The sequence below is a fragment of the Pan troglodytes genome, chromosome 8 (genome assembly GCF_028858775.2).
Source record: "Pan troglodytes isolate AG18354 chromosome 8, NHGRI_mPanTro3-v2.0_pri, whole genome shotgun sequence".
NCBI lineage: Eukaryota > Metazoa > Chordata > Mammalia > Primates > Hominidae > Pan > Pan troglodytes.
In genome coordinates this window covers 104,772,882-104,791,764 of record NC_072406.2, presented here as the reverse complement: position 1 = coordinate 104,791,764, position 18,883 = coordinate 104,772,882, and the positions used below count along the sequence as shown (strand labels likewise).

The 18,883-nt window shown below is 40.2% G+C and overlaps 1 protein-coding gene across 11 annotated transcripts in view; it reads left to right on the top strand.

Annotated features, from left to right (window-relative positions):
- IDE (insulin degrading enzyme) overlaps positions 1 to 18,883 on the top strand; it is a 121,965-nt gene that overhangs the window by 22,963 nt on the left and 80,119 nt on the right. For all 11 annotated transcript variants that reach the window (XM_063781993.1, XM_009458941.5, XM_063781992.1 and 8 more), the window contains 2 exons: positions 13,637 to 13,821; positions 16,391 to 16,598. In XM_063781993.1, coding sequence (XP_063638063.1) covers positions 13,637 to 13,821; positions 16,391 to 16,598 — 393 coding nt within the window. The remainder of the gene's footprint in view (positions 1 to 13,636; positions 13,822 to 16,390; positions 16,599 to 18,883) is intronic.

The following is an 18,883-nucleotide window of genomic DNA, read 5'->3' as shown; positions in this document are numbered from 1 at the left end:
TTTTTAAGGCTGAATAAATTTTATTGTATAAACCACATTTTGTTTACTGATTCATCCATCAGTGGACACTGGCGTGACTTCCACCTTTTGGCTGTTGCCAGTACTGCTGCTGTGAACATAGCTGTACAAATATCTGTTTGAGTCTTTGGTTTCATTTCTTTTGTATATGTATCCAGAAGTGGAATTGTTAGATCACATGGTAATTCTATTTCTAATTTTCTGAGGAACTGCCATACTGTTTTCCATACTGCTGTACCATTTTGTATTCCCACTAGCAGTGTGCACAGGTTCCAGTTTTTCCACATCCTCACCTGCACTTATTATTTATTCTATTTTATTTTTTAATATTATTTTTTGAGACCGAGTCTCGCTCTGTTGCCAGTCTGGAGTGCAATGGCACGATCTCAGCTCACTGCAAGCTCTGCCTTCCAGGTTCACGCCATTCTCCTGCCTCAGCCTCCTGAGTAGCTGGGACTACAGGCGCATGCCACCACGCCCAGCTAATTTTTATATTTTTAGTAGAGACGGGGTTTCACCATGTTGGCCAGGATTTTTTTTTTTTTTTTTTTTTTGAGACGGAGTCTAGCTCTGTTGCCCAGGCTGGAGTGTAGTGGCGCTATCTCTGCTCACTGCAAGCTCCGCCTCCTGGGTTCACACCGTTCTCCTGTCTCAGCCTCCCGATTGGCTGGGACTACAGGCACCTGCCACCACACCCGGCTAATTTTTTGTATTCACAGTGTTTTTAAAATAATTATCCTAATTGGTATGAAGTGGTACTTCATTTTAGTTTTGATTTGTACTTTTCTAATGATTAGTGATGTTGAGCATCTTTTTATATGCTTATTGGCCATTTGTATATCTTCTTTGGAGAAGTGGCTTTTTAAGACCTTTGCCCATTTAGAAATTTTTTGTTGTTTTGTTGCAGATTTTAATATATTCTGGATATTAACCCCTTATCAGATATTTTTTCCCACTCCACAGGTTGCCTTTTCACTGTGTCCTTTGCACAGAAATTTTTTAATATAGGTCAGTTTATTTATTTATTTACTTATTTACTTAGTTTTTGAGATGGCCCAGGCTGACGTGCAATGGCGTGATCTCAGCTTGCTGCAACCTCCACTTCCCAGGTTCAAGAGATTCTCCTGCCTCAGCCTCCCGAGTAGCTGGGATTGCAGGTATGCGCCACCATGCCCAGCTAATTTTGTATTTTTGGTGGAGACGGGGTTTCTCCATGCTGTTCAGGCTGGTCTTGAACTCCTGACCTCAGGTGATCTGCCTGCCTCGGCCTCCCAAAGTGTTGAGATGAACTTTTAACTTGGTGGAGTGTTAAACAGCATGGTCATTTTGTGTCTAAAGACTTGGGTTTGAATCCTAGCTCTTCTGTTTTATACCTATGTGGTTCCAACCAAATAACTTTTCTGAGCTTTAATTTCCCCATCCAGTAAAGAATGGGACTAATAGGATCTATATAAGGGGTTTATTGAATATATTATATATATGTATAATATATAATAGATTTATTCCCTAAACAAGTATATGTGCTGCAAGATACTGACTGAGTATTCAGTAAGCATCTGTTCTGACATACTGGCTTTGCTTCTTTCTAAGCTTAACCCCTTCACTTACGTACTAGATTCCTTACTCTAGGACAAGGTTCCTGTAAAGTTTCCTTCTCTCTTTCTCTTTCATTATCAGTTTTTCTCCTCTCTTTATGTAAATCTTTTGTGGCTTAGATGTTGATTGATTGATTGAGAGATATGTAGATACATAGATGGGAGTTTATAGAAGCATTCTGTAATGAGGCTGTCTCTTGGATTTAAGTGGATAGAATTGGTTGCATTGATTTTCATCCATTATTTTGGGGGTAATAAAATCAGAACTATAAGCTAGGGTCTTTCATCCTTAGCACTATTGATATTTTGTGCCAAAATCTTTTTTTTTTTAAAGACACAGTCTCACTCTGTTGCCCAGGCTGGAGTGCAGTGGCACAGTCTTGGCTCATACAACATCCGCCTCCCAGATTCAACTGATTCTTGTGCCTCAGCCTCCCGAGTAGCTGGGATTACAAGTTTGTGCCACCATGCCCAGCTGATTTTTGTATTTTTAGTAGAGACAGTGTTTCAATATGTTGGCCAGGCTGGTTTCTAACTCCTGACCTCATGTGATCCGCCCGCCTCAGCCTCCCAAAGTGCTGGGATTACAGGTGTGGATCCTATAATTCTTTCTTGTGGGAGATATCCCATACAGTGTAGGTTGCTTAGTGGCATCCCTGGCCTCTACTCACTATGTGCCATTAGCACCTTCAGTTGTGACAATAAAAAATGCCTCTAGTCATTGCCATATGTCCTCAGCGAGGGTTGGTGAGTGGGAATAGTCACCCATTGAGAACTACTTACTATAAACACTGGCTCATCTATAGCAATTATAAAGGGATAATTATTTACCTGGTTTCCTAATAGTCTTATAAAGTATAATCCTATTATCAGCCTACCTAATGAATGTTTTTGACCTCCAGAGATGACAAATAACATCTGGAATTCACATAAGTATGTGTTAAGAATGCTGGTAATAACATGGTGGTTATGGAGGTGGTTCATTTGCACCTTAGCCCCTGCGACCATAATAATGATGATGATTTTATAATAATCAAGTTACCATTCATGGATGACTACTGTGTACCAGGAACTATGCCTTGGTGAAGTTTATGTAAACATATTTTACAGGAGAAACTCTGTGAAAGGTTGTCTGAGTGTGATGCAACTATAGGTGCCCCTGTCAATTTAATGGGCCATGTATACATTTCATCTGACTCTTTTTTTTTTTTTTTTTTTTTTTTTTTTTTGAGATGGAGTTTTGTTCTTGTTGCCCGGGTTGGAGTGCAGTGGCACAATCTTGGTTCACTGCAACCTCTGCCTCCTGGGTTCAAGCGATTCTCCTGCCTCAGCCTCCCGAGTAGCTGGGATTACAGGAGTCTGCCACCACGCCTGGCTAATTTTGGTGTTTTTAGTAGAGATGGAGTTTCTCCACGTTGGTCAGGCTGGTCTTGAACTCCCGACCTCAGGTGATCGGCCTGCCTCGGCCTCCCAAAGTGCTGGGATTACAGGCATGAGCCATCGCGCCTGGCCTCATCTGACTCTTGATTGTCAAAACTAGATGAGGCCAAGATGGGCACGATGGCACACCATCCTACTTGGGAGGCTGAGATGGGAGGATCGCTTGGGCCTGGGTGTTCAAGTTCAGCCTGCGCAACATAGGGAGAACTGTTTTTTAAAAAAACAAGCTAGATGAGGCCAGAAAGTCTGGTTTGACCAGAATAGTCCAGTAGTATCCAGTGCCTCAGGAGCAGAGAGGTCATCTGGTAAAGGTGAGGGTATGTAATTACCGAACACGGGCTGGAAGTGGTCAGTAGATCAGTGCAGACAGTGAAGAATCACACCTAAGGCAAAGTACAGGTCAAGTTTCCTGAGGCAGCATTCTCTGAGTTGGGCAGATCATCTTCTGTACATATGAGTGGAACTGAACTGTCTGTACAGAATACAGGTTGAGCATTCCAAATCTGAAAAATTCAAAATTCAAAATCAGAAATGCTCCAAAATTCTAAATTTTTTGAGCACCAACATGATGCTCAAAGTAGATGCTCTATCGGTAAATGTAATGCAAATATTTAAAAATCCAGGAAAATCTGAAATACATCTGATCCCAACCATTTTTGATAAGGGATATTTATGGTTTGCTTTTTTTAGAAGGCTATCTTGAGAGAATTAGTTACAGGTCGATAACTCTTCCCAGCCTGTGATTTGAATTGATCTTTAGAAACCAGGCCAGGTGCAGTGGCTTATGCCTGTAATCCCAGCATTTTGGGAGGCCGAAGCGGGCAGATTGCTTGAGCCCAGGAGTTCGAGTCGTCCTGGGAAACATGGCAAAACCCTGTCTCTACTAAAAAAAAAAAATACAAAAAATTAGCCGGGCATGGTGGCGTATGCCTGTAGTCCCAGCTGCGCAGGAGGCTGAGGTGGGAGGATCACCTGAGCCCAGGAAGTCATGAGCCATGATAGTGCCACTGCACTCCAGCCTGGGCAATGGGAGTGAGACCCTATCTTACAAAAAAGAAGAAGAAGAAGAAAACCATGACAGGTGTCTTTAAGCTGCCCTTGCTGTTCTGGGTTCGTGAAGCATCTGTGGGAGGTTGCCCATATGTAAAATTAGTTGAGTTTGAAGAAATGTAAACGTTATATGGTATTCTTTTAATTTTGTTTTAAAAATAATTTTTCTCATTCAAATCCTGAATTAGAAGTTGTTTGGTATAAATATTGAAAATTGTTGAGGGGAGAATTTATTCAAAGTTTAATCATTTTGCTTTTATCTATGTTATACTTAGCTATTAGTTACTGGAAGTGTCAAGTTTTATTTTTAGATCTTAACTAGAGTCTAAAGTAATTACTAAAAGCTAGTTTTCAAATAATATGTAATGAGTAAAGTCCTGAGTTAAAAGCTTTAGCATACTGAATTAACTTAGTTGACTGATGCTGTACTTACATGGGCCTCCTATTTCTTGTGGCCAAGATAGCATCAACAGAAATAATTGAAATAATTGTCTCGAGACACACCTGAGAAGGTTTAATTATGTTAATTGTACTACTGTTCCTTAGTGAGCCTTCTTAGTTTAGCACCTCTTTGGTATGGGTAGCTGCTTTCCAGTATTCAAGTGGTACTATTTCCAGGATGATTTTTGGCGGTTGATATTTGTAATGTCAGTAATTCATGTATCTCCCCCTTCCTTTTATTTTACTGTGTTTTATGATATTTTGAAAAGCTCTATTTTTAAGAACTTTTAATTGAAAGATGGCAGTGTTCAACTTAATGCATTTTTACAAACTGAACATACCTGTATAACCAGCACATGACCTGGAACCCCAAAGCCCCCTTCATTCTCCTTTCCAAATCCAATCACTACTCCCACTCCCAAGGGTAATGACTATCCTGGGATGAAAGCATAGCTTGATTTTACTTGCTCTTCTGCTTTGTATAAATGGAAGGTTACAGTATTTACTCTTTTGTGTCTAGCCTCTTTCACTCAACCCTATATTAGTGAGATTCATGTTTATTGTGCTTTGTTCTATATTATTCCTTTTTATTGCTGTATACTTTCCGTTGTGTGCATGTACAATTTATCATTTCACTGTTGATTGTCATTTGATCATTTCTGGTTTGGGCTAGTTTGAATAGTGTTGCTATGAACATATAAATGCATTTATTTGGGTTATTTATCTGTTACTAGCATTGTTAGGTCATAGTGTGAGCTTTAGTGTACAGTGCCAGTTTTTGAAAATGGTTGTACCCATACCAAATTGCATGTCTATAGCAGTGTGTGAGAGTTTGTTAACTTCTCTAACACTTGGTATTTGCCCTCTTTTTCTTTTTAGCCATTCTGGTAAATACATAGTAGTATCTCAGAAAATCTTCTGTTGGGAAAGTTAGTTGCAAATTTGGGACCTCCTGGGACTTTAATCTGTCACACCAACTTCATGCCACCACTGAAGCCTCAATGATACCTTTTCATCCAGTAGAGTCCCTTTGCTTAGGGCAAGCATGATCTTCAATCTGCACTCAGAATTAGCAGATATTCCCAGAGAAGAAAATGAATGATGATTATCAGCTCACCTCAGAGGTTGCTCACCTTTCTGGAACTAGTTTATCCAATCCTTGTTGCTTGCACAACTTTCCAACATCTTTGCAAATATGATTTTTGTAATTTATCATGGCCTTTTCTAGTTGTTGAAGCTGAATTAGTTTGCCATGAGCTGCTATATCCTACCCAGAAGTGGAAGTTGTCAGTAGATTCTTGGGATTTTCTATATACATAATCATATTGCTTGAGAATCATGTTAATTTTTTTCCTCTTTCCTTTCCCATCTCTATGTGTTTTGTTTCTTTTTCTTGGTTTATTTGGACTGGTTAGAACTACCAATACAATGTTGAAATAGAAGAAGTGTTAGTGGCATCGTGTTGGTGGGGGAGGGCGGGAGATTGTTTACATTAATTGTAATGTAAACTATTGAGTATACCATTGAGTATGATAATTACCATAGTTTCTATGATATTCTTTTTAAAATGGAGAAATTTAATTCCAGTTTGCTGACTTTAAAAAAATACGTGAATGGTTGTTGAATTTAAGTACGTTTCTGCAGCTACCAAGATGATTATGATTTTCTTCTCTTTTTTCTGATTATATGGTTTAATGTATACTTTTAAAAAATAGTATACTTAAACCCATTCATGTCTACTGTAGTACTTGTTTTTATGTTTCCTTTCATGCATAAGTCAGTTCTGTACATATACTCTCCCGCTTTAAACCTGTTATACATTTAATCCTGCCATGTATTATGGTTCTTAGCTAAGGGATTCCTTTGGTAGATTAGAAGCATTGCAGACTCCCCCTACTACCTGTGTTTTATATGCAGAAGAAGGAGTAAAAAACTGAAAACTTTCCTTGGAGCATTTATTTTGACCTAGTTTAATTTTTGTTTCCTGGCTTTTGTTATTTGGGATTGTAAGGGAAGAAGAATGGGGTTAGGGAAGGACTGTGAGGGTGATAAACAGGAGCTGGAGAATAAACCAGTGTATGATTTCCTTCAGCACCACCTCTGTCCCTCCCCTTCCCATGCTTCCTCTTTCTCTGTAGTTCCAGCTTTACCACAATCAGCTTGCCCTTGGGCAAGTCACTTAACCACTTATCTTTTTTTTTTTTTTTTCTTTTTGGTTATACTTTAGTATGCAAGCACTGACTGAGCTTTTGTTTCTCATTTGGAGTTGAAGAGGATGACTGCAAACAGCTGTTACGACCCACCACTTAAGGAGAATGGAAAGATTAAATGAACAGTTTATAAAGCCTATGACACTTTAAAAAAATGAGAGTGATTGTTAGGATTAGATTTGTACAATGGTATTCTATCTTTTTTTTTTTTTTTGAAATGGTGTCTCGCTCTGTCACCCAGGCTGGAGTGCAGTGGCGCAATCTTGGCTCACTGCAACTTCTGCTTTCTGGGTTCAAGTGATTCTCCTGCCTCAGCCTCCCAAGTAGCTGGGATTACAGGCATGCGCCATTATGCTTGGCTAATTTTTGTATTTTCAGTAGAGACAGGGTTTCACCATGTTGGCCAGGCTGGTCTCAAACTCTTGACCTCAGGTGATCCGCCCACCTCGGCCTCCCAAAGTGTTGGGATTGCAGGCGTGACCCACGGCACCCGGCCTATATCTTACATTTCCTAACAGCCCTGAAAACTCCATGTGGAAGAAGGATACTTGTGAAACACCCTTGGTACCCAAACTACAAGAAACTTTCTATAGTTACCTCTGTGGCACAAGGTCTAAAACAGAGGTTTTATTCACTTGCTTAAACTTTATAACGTTTCTATAAAGTGTTCTCTGTTAAGCTTGTCACTTTTGGAATGAACAACCATTGATAGGCATGCATCAAACTAAAACAACATTTGCAAAAGCACTTCTCTCTAGAATGATACTGCTTTAGAATTTCTTTAAATTGCAACCACCCTACTTCATTTAAGGGTTTATTTGTTGATCATAAACTCCTTTCCAGAGGGCCAGGACATAGAGTTACGATAGCTGATATTCTGCCTGGCACAAAGGCAAAACATCAGGGGTGAATAAGTTTAACAGGATTTTATTTTGTACCCAACTTTATGATCTAGCTGGTGTATGAAGTTAGGTGTACCTGTTCCTATAACTGAAGAGCTTTGGGTAGGTGGTTCCCTAAGACATGTTGTTATTTTTTAGTTCATGTATTATTAATAGTACTTGGGGTATATGGTCTTAAGCATTAATATGTTGAGGCATCCTTGGGCTCATACCACCACTATCTTGTCACCCTCTGCTTATTTACCTCTACCTTCTGCAAGGAACTGGGAATGTTATGTGGTGTGGTTTTGATTCCATGCCTTTTCTCTCTGGGCTCCTCCTCCACATGCATGAGTGCTATAGGCCTTGACTTCCACCTATGGTTTTGGGAGTGGGTGGATGGATTCCACAGAAGGGAGGTTTTGGTTTGTAATTCACTATTAACGTGATCACTCACCTGTTCAGGTTTATAGGTCATTATTTCTAAATCAGGTCTGACTTTAAATTTGTGAGAGACCAATGGAGGTGAGTAGGAAGCAAAAAGCAAAGTAAAATTTCCCAATCTGCTACTATATTGATCATGAAACACTTTAAAGAGAGATGAGAAAGACTGAAAGGTCACCTGAATAAAAGATTCTTTGCAGAGTAAAATTTACTCTTGGTGTGGAATTTGGAAATGACCTTATATTTGGGGATTTGTTTTTGCAAACCTGAAATTTAGGCCTTTACATGTCTTAGTCCATGATCTTGACCTGGAGTTCCTGTTGTAGTTCATTAGCACCACGCTTCTTGTTTTTCCACTGTATTCCTCATGCTTTTTCCTCATTGTCAGGCTTCGCTCACGAATTCCCTTCTACTTTGATTGATTGTCCCCTTGCCTTTTATTTGGTGTGCTTCTACTCCCCCTCCTAGACAGGGTTACTCCCATAGTGCCCCAGGGACAGTTTTGTCACCACACTTAAAAGATAATGACCTGGGCTGGGTGTAGTGTCTCATGCCTGTAATCCCAGCACTTTGGGAGGCCAAGGCGGCAGTCTCTTGCGCCCAGGAGTTTGAAAGACCAGCCCGGACAACATGGCAAAACCCCATCTCTACAAAAAAATTACCTAGAGACTAGGCACGGTGGGCCATGCCTGTAGTCCCAGAACTTTGGGAGGCCAAGGCGGGTGGATTGCTTGAAGCCAGGAGTTCGAGACCAGTCTGGCCAGCATGGCGAAACCCTGTCTATAAAACAAAACAAAAAATTAGCTGGGTACGGTGGTGAGTGCCTATAGATAGTCCCAGCTACTGGGGAGGCTGAGGTGGGAGGATCACCTGAGCCTGGGATGTTGATGCTATAGTGAACCAAGATTGTGCCTGGGTAACAGAGTGAAACCTTGTCTCAAAAAGTAGAAAAAAAAGATAATGACCTGTTTTTATATCTGACTTCATCACTAGTCTAGGTTCCTTCAAAACAAGGGCTCTGGTGTACTCATTTTTGTAACCATTTGCATAGTGTGATGCCTGGACCTTAATAGACTTCCTTAAGTGTTTGTTTGGATGTGGAGGGGAGGCTGGACACAGGACTGGGAGTTAAGACTGAGTTTGATTATAACTTTTTGTTGTATGATCTTGGGCAACTGATTTATTAAACTCCTTGAGGTTCAGTTTCCTTGTATGCAAGATGAGGGGATCTAGCCCACCTGGGGATCTTGTTAAAATGCAGATTATGGCTCAGTAGGTCTCTGGTGGGTTCTGATATTTTGCATTTTTAACAAGCTCCCAGGAGAAGCCAGTGTAGCCAGTCCATGAACTGCAAAGGACTAGATAACATCTAGTGGCTCTTCCAGCTTTTATCTTCTGTGATTATAGTCATTGTTTTAAATTCTAAGCAAAATGACAAAATATATGTTGTAATTACTAAATATCTCTCCAGTTTATCAGAGTGCTGAAAAGACAGTTCTGTGCCTTATGAAGTTTCCAGTGTATGACAATGTCCCTAGAATTGAAAGTAATTTTATTGCTCCTAAAATTTTAACTTTAACAAGTTAAAAATATAAATGTCTGGGAAAGCATTTGAGTTAACACTAGCTCGTCATCTAAATTGTCAGTATGTTTGCTTATTGGAGAACATTTGCCATAAATAAAATTACTCTTGAAGGCTTTATGCTAATGATCTGAAGTAGATAGACAGGTGATCTTATGAGTATAAATACAGAGACAGGCAAGCTGTTGATGAATTCATCATCAGAGGAGGAAGAGTTCCCAGTCATTGTCTTCACTTCTCCAGAAGGTGAGAATCAAATCGTTGTAGGAAGTGTTTATAGATATGCTATAGGTAAACCCAGACTTTGTATTGAATAGGATTGCCAGGAATAGGTTTTGTTTGAAAATGTTGCTACTATTTCTTTTGGGTTTTACTTCCTCAAGAAGTCATGATATTTGATTAGGGAGTATTGCCACCTTGGAAATTTTTAGCTTTTCTTGATCCTTTGTACACTAGTAGTTGGACTAATTTTTATGTGTGACTTGTAGAATAAATCTATCTCTTTATTCTCAACCATATCAGGAATATTAATCCAGCACAACTTCAGCGTCCAAATAAGTTATATCCATGGCTGTGATGGATTCTGATCATTTGTAAATAGTTCTTACTGGGCTGGAACTGTTCTGTCTACCTACATCCTACTCTGTGTTTTACAATTAAAATTTTTTTTGTCTAAAAAAATTAAAATCCAGATAAGGGAAGTTGAAACCCTGAAAAAAAGTACAGAGTGTAGCTTATAGTTGAGGTGGTTATCTTTATATAGAGTTTTTAACCTCCCACATAGTAAGTTAATTTATACTTCCAAAGTGAGCTATATTTCATCTCCCCTCTACACAGTTGTGGTTTGGACAGAAATTTTAGACCATCATCATCATCATCATTATTACATTTTAATCATTTGTAATTTTTGGTTACCTAAGTCAAACTCACTAGGTCAAGCACCACAGAGGAAATTGAGTATAACTATCACCAGAAGACCAACCCCTTTTCTCCCTGGAGTAGATTCTTGCCTGGGGTAAGTTCAGGCATTCTCTTTGGTACACACGGAGGTTCTTATTAACACTGCCGTTTTAACACTGCCCTTCTTGCTGGGTGTCTTAATGGAGGCTGCCTTGTGGCTTATTTAGTGTTATGTCGCTGCTAAGTTGGATTCATTTTTAAAAATAGTTTAATTTATATTGAACTCAAATTAATGTTTTTGAAACAAACTGTGTACACACTGAAGGCATTTGCTGCAGTCTAAATGGATTGTCCTTTGCCAAATGTCTTAACCAGAACTGTTTTTTTTTTTTTTCTTTTGAGATGGAGTCTCGCTCTGTTGCGCCCAGGCTGGAGTGCAGTGGCATGATCTTGGCTCACTGCAGCCTCTGCCTCCCGGGTTCAAGCAATTCTGCTGCCTCAGTCTCCCAAATAGCTGGGATTACAGGCACCCGCCACCATGTCCAGCTAATTTCTTGTATTTTTAGTAAAGATGGGGTTTCACCATATTGACCAGGCTGGTCTTGAACTCCTGACCTCAGGTGATCTGCCCGCCTCAGTCTCCCGAAGTGCTAGGATTACAGGCGTGAGTCACTGTGCCTGGCCTAGGACTGTTATCTGAGGTTCCTTGTACCCCTCTTTAGAGTCTAAAATAGACCATTTCCTGTCACCCTGAGAATTATTACTATTTTACCACAAACACCATTTTTTAGACTTGGCACTCAGATATTTTCATCGTTCTTTGACATTGAATTTTAGTGGCTTATGGCTAATGAGAAAGAAAATAATTTTTTTTTTTTCTTTGAGACGGGATCTCACTCTGTCGCCAGGCTGGAGTGCAGTGGCTTGACCTCAGCTCACTGCAACCTTTGCCTCCCGGGTTGAAGCGATTCTCTTGCCTCAGCCTCCCAGGTAGCTGGGACTACAGGTGCACGCCACCACACCCATCTAATTTTTGTATTTTTAGTAGAGACAGGGTTTCACCATGTTGGCCAGGATGATCTTGATCTCCTGACCTTGTGATCCGCCCGTCTCAGCCTCCCAAAGTGCTGGGATTACAGGCGCGAGCCACCGTGCCTGGCTGAAAATAATTGTTAATAATGGCTTTTCAGTTTCAAGTTGCTTTTGAATTTTCCAACAGTGACCTACTAACATAGCCCCAATATGTTAGTATTATATTTTATGCTTTGTTTTTCAAGAAATGATTTTTACTATAAATAGGAGACCATTAGCACTATCTGTTGTAAAGTACTATGTGATTTTTAAAACCAGTATTATACATTTAGTGTGATGTGTTGATCTTTAAAATTCCGTATCTCCTCTCCTCTAAAGAAGATCTATCAGCACTGTAAGAGAGGGCGAGAGAAAAAAAAAAAGATCTAGGGGATCTAGGGGACAGTCTTAGTAGCAACAAACCCCTTTGATTTATCAATTGTTATGCAGATTGGAAGAATAGTTATAGGTGATTTCAGAGAGGAAAATATAATGGTGAAAGCAAACTAGATTTTTTTTCCTCTCTCAATCTCTAGAGATTTTAACACAGAAAAAACTTATCTAAAATAATTGTATGCCTATTTCTTCCCCCTCTTACTTACCTTTAAATCTAGCTGTCAGTCTTTAAGGAACAGTCAGATCTGTTTAGTTTTGTCTTGTAGGTAAGAAGCAGATGTGCTCATAGAGGGTTATTTTTCCTCTGTAGTTTCAGATATGTTTTTGGCTTTACTTAATTATATACTGGCAGTATATTAACCTGCCAGTAGTAGCAGTTTCAATTTTTTTTTTTTTTTTGGTCTATTAAGCAATCTCCAGTATAGACAAAAGTTACATCTACCCTACTCTCAAAAAACATGCGTACCCCAGACTCTGGAAAGTCCCTTCACTGCACTAATTCCAGCCAACATCCCTACACGATTCTGTGTACTGATAGTCCTTTCCCATCACTGTAATCTAGCCTTTATAGAGAAGAAAGAAGACTGTCAGAGGAAGCCCTTTGTAAGAGAATTTTTCTGACATCTCTGTTAAGATTGCCAGACTTTTCCTGCTCTGGCATTCAGCTCTTCAGCAGGTTACAAAAATACTTGGGGTCCTTCCAACTTTTTGTTTGTTTGTTTTATGTCCTTGTTATTGCTGCCGTCATAGGACAGCACCGGTCTCTTATTTTATATTAGAACTTTACAGGATTGTTCTTCATTGGGGGTTGTTCCCTATGTTCTGAGCATGTGTATATCAGACCTGCGAGTTCCAGATCTACCCTATCTTTCAATATCATCAGTTTGAGCAGTGTTTGGGCTAACCCAGTAATAATTCTTACACAACATCTCACCTCACTTATTCTAGCAGATGCCTCTGAAATAGTGTGAAATAAAACTCTATTCTAGGTCGAGTGTAGTGGCTCACACTTGTAATCCTAGCACATTGGGAGGCTGAGGTGGACAGATGGCTTGAGCTTAGGAGTTCAAGACCAGCATGGGTAACAAGTTGAAACCTCATCTCTACAAAAAATACGAAAAATTAACTGGGTGTGGTGTTGAGTGCCTGTGGTCCCAGCTGCTTGGGGGGACTGAGACAGGAAGATGAGGTCCACTTGAGCCCAGGAGGTTGAGGCCTGCAGTGAGCCAAAATCACGCTACTGCATACAAGCCTCGGTGACAAACTGAGACCCTGTCTCAAAAAAACAAAAACAAAACCAGCAAAAAAACTCTATTCTAGTTCTGCATACAGGCCAACACATGGTCTAACCCACCCTATCTCAAATCCCTATCCATGTGCTCTTTCAGATACAAATATGGCTCCATGAAAACAATTTTGTTAGCATTTCTCAGAAAGAATGAGGGGTAAGAGGGAGGAAAGGAATGACTGCACCCTGTAGAGTGGCTATAAAAGGTTTCCTCCAGCATTTAAAAAAATCTGATGATGTATTATATGGGTTTACTTGACGTTATTGTTTGTCCTTAAATATAAAGTCACAAATCAACAATTAAAAATCTCTCTTTTCAGTTTCCAAAAAAAGACTTACAGCAAAATGAATAATCCAGCCATCAAGAGAATAGGAAATCACATTACCAAGTCTCCTGAAGACAAGCGAGAATATCGAGGGCTAGAGCTGGCCAATGGTATCAAAGTACTTCTTATCAGTGATCCCACCACGGATAAGTCATCAGCAGCACTTGATGTGCACATAGGTACAATTGAAAATTGTGAATTAAGCTTTGTTTTGTTTCATTGACCTAATGCTGACATTTATTAGAACTTTCCATACGTGTTTAAATACTCAATAGTTACTGGTTCCATGTACCTTATTTTATACCAGAACCCTCGTAAAGCTATTGGTAAACTGCAGTTGTTTCAGTCAAATAATCTTACATTTTCTAAGGACATCTTGTTAGGTTCCCACCTAAGGTGACCTAGCAGCAAAAATTCATTGCCATTCTTTACAGTAACAGTTATGATTTTTTTTTTACCGTGGTACATTTAATATAACATTCCTTTTTCTTTTTCTTTTTTTTTTTTTGAGACAGAGTTTACTCTGTCGCCAGGCTGGAGTGCAGTGGTGCAATCTCGGCTCACTGCAACCTCTGCCTCCTGGGTTCAAGCAATTCACCTGCCTCAGCCTCCTGAGTAGCTGGGACTACAGGCATGGGCCTCCATGCCCAGCTAATTTTTGTATTTTTATTAGAGATGGGGTTTCACCATGTTGGCCAGGATGGTCTCGATCTCTTGACCTTGTGATCTGCCTGCCTTGGCCTCCCAAAGTGCTGGGATTACAGGCGTGAGCCACCGTGCCTGGCCTAATACCATATTTCATAGGTTCTTGTGTGCACATTTCTTTTTTCTTTTTTTTTTTTCTGAGTGGGAGTTTTGCTCTTGTTGCTCAGGCTGGAGTGCAATGGTGTGATCTCGGCTCACTGCAACCTCCACCTCCCGGGTTCAAGCGATTCTCCTACCTCAGCCTCCCAAGTAGCTGGGATTACAGGCGCGTGCCACCACGCCCGCCTAATTCTGTATTTTTAGTAGAGATGGGGTTTCTCCATGTTGGTCAGGCTGGTCTTGAACTCCTGACCTCAGGTGATCTGCCCGCCTCGGCCTCCCAAAGTGCAGGGATTACAGGCATGAGCCACTGCTCCCAGCCTTGTGTGCACATTTCTTTTTTTTTTTTTTGAGACGGAGTTTCACTGTTGTCGCCCGGGCTGGAGTGCAGTGGTGTGATCTGGGCTGACTGCAGCCTCCACCTCCCAGGTTCAAGCAATCTTCCTGCCTCACCCTCCTGAGTAGCTGGGATTACAGGCGTCCGCCGCCATGCCCAGTTAATTTGGGTATTTTTAGTAGAGATGAGGTTTCACCACGTTGGCCAGGCTGGTCTCGAACTCCTGACCTCAGGTGATCCACCCGCCTCAGCCTCCCAAAGTGTTGGGATTACAGGCGAGAGCCACCATGCCCTGCCATGGGCACATTTCTTACACATTTAATGTTGCTTTAATCAGGTTGCTTCTTTTTTTTTTTCTCTGAGACAGAGTCTCACTCTGTTGCCCAGGCTGGAGCGCAGTGGTGCAATCTCCGCTCACTGCAGCCCCCACCTTCAAGGTTCAAGCAATTTTCCTACCTCAGCCTCCCTAGTAGCTGGGATTATAGGTGCCCGCCACCACGCCCAGCTAATTTTTGTATTTTTATTAGAGACGAGGTTTTGCCATGTAGGCCAGGCTGATCTCAAACTCCCGACCTCAGATGATCTACCCACCTCGTCCTCCCAAAGTGCTGGAATTACAGGTGTGGGCCACTGTGCCCGGCCGAGTTGCTTTTTATGTATGTGTACAGTTAGTGGGACAGTGTTTCTTTTTGTCCTCTTTGAAAAGCTTTTAACTCAGTGTCATTTTAGAACTGAAGAAATAAGATAATATTGAACAAATAACTACTGCCTACCATAATGCTTTAGACTACCAGGGTGATTTGCATATGTCATCTAATTTGTACTCACACAGCCCTCTAAGATGGGTATATATTGAAGCGATTGAGTCAAGATAGGTACAGTATTGTGCTTACCGTTTCACAGCCAGTAGAGCTGGTAACCCCCAAACGCATGCTGTTAACACTGTGCTGTATAGTCTCCTGCAATGAAATCATGACAAGAAAATTCTAGCTCTTGCTGGGTGTGGTGGCTCAAGCCTGTAATCCCAGCACTTTGGGAGGCCGAGGCTGGCGGATCACGAGGTCAGGAGATCGAGACCATCCTGGCTAACACGGTGAAACCCCGCCTCTAATAAAAATACAAAGAATTAGCTGGGCGCGGTGGTGGGCGCCTGTAGTCCCAGCTACTCGGGAGGCTGAGGCAGGAGAATGGCGTGAACCCAGGAGGCGGAGCTTGCAGTGAGCCAAGGTCTCGCCACTGCACTCCAGCCTGGGCGACAGAGCAAGACTCCGTCTCAAAAATAAATAAATAAATAAAAAGAAAATTTTACCTCTTAAAACTGTGAATCCAGCTCTTTCTTCCTCTCCGGCATGTGGGGAAACTAATGTTCAGAGACACTAAGTAACCTGCCTGAGGTTACCAACTAATTAGCCTCAAGAGCAGGCACTAGAAACCAGTCTTCTGACTACTGATTTACTTTCTAAATAATATCATTTTAGGTAGCTTGTGCTTAACTTTCTCTGATTATATAGTTGGAGTTGTCATGCTAACAAGAACTACAAATCACCTGTACTTACTAACTTTCAGCATAGGACAATGATTTATTATATACGTGTTTTCTCTTTCAGGTTCATTGTCGGATCCTCCAAATATTGCTGGCTTAAGTCATTTTTGTGAACATATGCTTTTTTTGGGAACAAAGAAATACCCTAAAGAAAATGAATACAGCCAGTTTCTCAGTGAGCATGCAGGAAGTTCAAATGCCTTTACTAGTGGAGAGCATACCAATTACTATTTTGATGTTTCTCATGAACACCTAGAAGGTGCCCTAGACAGGTAATGCAGAATACCCTATGAATTATCCAACTTTGTGTACTTATCACATTAATAATAATAATTATTATTTCCACAGAGATGGCTTCATAATTTAACAAAAGGTATTTTAACCAGTGTTTTTCCCTGTGTTTTCTGAAAAAGAAAAAATGAGTGATGTCATATTTTAAATGAGCCTTCAGGCCTACAAAATATTTTATTGAGGTATAGAATCTTCAGCAGCCCTTTCCATTCTAACTGGTGTTACATATAAAGCATGTGATGAGGACTAACCTGTGATAATGTCATTGATCTCTTTTCAGACATACTTCTGTTCCAGAATGCTAAACCTTAAATATTCTCTCCTCATTCATTTCCTTGCTTCTCAAGGATGCTTAGTAGATACAGAACGTTTTGACCTGCTGTTTCAACCGTGGGGATATTTTGAAAGTGTTTTCTGGAGCAAGCTCCATTAGGCCAATTTAATTTCTTGGTCAACCGTGGGGATATTTTGAGTGTTTTCTGGAGCAAGCTCCATTAGGATGATTTAATTTCTTGGTCAGTTTTTTTTTTTTTTTTTTCAGACGGAGTTTCGCACTTGTTTCCCAGGCTGGAATGCAATGGTGCAGTCTTGGCTCACTGCAACCTTCGCCTCCCGGGTTCAAGCAATTCTTCTGCCTCAGCCTCCCGAGTAATTGGGATTACAGGCATGTGCCACCACGCCTGGCTAATTTTGTATTTTTAGTAGAGATGGGGTTTCACCATGTTGGTCAGGCTGGTCTCGAACTCCTGACTTCAGTTGATCCACCCACCTCAGCCTCCCAGAGTGCTGGGATTACAGGCATGAGCCACTGCGCCCAGCCTTGGTCAGCTTTTTTTTTTGGTCAATTTTTTATACAGCTAACAATTTCTAATTTTTTTGTTGCATCAGTGATTTGATTCATTATTTGACTCAAATAATGGACTACACTCTGGTAGTCCAAAGCATTATAGTAGGCAGTAGTTATTTGTTTATCCTTGGTGAATATTTATAGTTTTCTGTGATGCCAGGGTGTAATTCTGCAACTTTTTGGATCTATAATGAAATTTGGCAGTTTTAGTCACTGTCGGCTTTATTTGCTTACTTTTAATAATAGTTATTATATTATTGAAAAAACATTATCAAGGCAAGGTTATGGGTTTATGAGATGTGCTGGGCCAAAGTAGTCTGTTTCCTACTTATTCTATTTTATGTTTCAGTCTTTAGGCAGCAGCTTTGAGGTGTAATCATCGCTAATATGTATTCCCAGAAGACTTCCATTAATTAGTTCCCTGGGATCATACACTGAGTTTCATCTCTTGCTTTACAAATGCTGCAGCAGATGTTCATATAATAGATCTCTGTATGATGGGGGATGTCTGTTACTTGGCTCAAACTAAAAATCCACTTGTATAAGAGGATCATTTAAAAAACTTTATTATACTGTGTCATAACATGACCCTTTATCTGGGCCTATCCAGCTTTAGTATGTAGCTATTAGACATTTTTCCCAGCCTGGAAGTATTGAGGTGGGTAAAAGATGTTATGTGTCCAGAAATCATCTGTTTTCATACATCTTTGATTATAGACTCCAGATAGATAGAGTTTCCCCTTGTGGTATATGTAAAGTACTTAGCATAGTATCATATTTTCTTATGCACTTAAAGTAAATAACAAGTAATGATAATGGCTTCTGTGACAGCTGGACTGTGAGGCGTAGTAACTGAGATGTTTATGGACCCAAGAGTTCCTTAGGCCCACTGAATAAAGTAGTCCTATTCAGAGCCTCTGCTCTTAGCTTCATCTGAATCAAGTCTTATTCTATAAAATGGGATGTAAAGTTTCTTAAGAATTACTACAGGAATCATGAGTTAAATTCAACCTGATATAGAAGAGTTAATTTATTAGCTGTAGGTATCTTAAAGTTAGGTATTATTATTAAGGAATAGCCTCAAGAAAGGCATATTGGTTACTTATGTTAAAGTTACATACCATGTTATTTATTGAATCACTGCTTATTAAAATTTTATGGACTTTTTCTCTTATGATTTCATAAACGCCCATAATCATGGCTTAGTCAAACTATGTCATACCTCAGGTTTTTTACTGCATTATGTTTTTTCCTACTAATTCAAGTTTGTTTTTCTACATAAGAAGAAAGAAATATTCAAATTGAGCCTGTTAAAAGTAGGTCACTTGTTTGTCCTAAGGTGCCTGAGTCTAAGTGAAATTGCACCTAAAACTGTAAATTTAAGATTGGCCGAAAAACTATGACCTGCCTTTTTCTTTA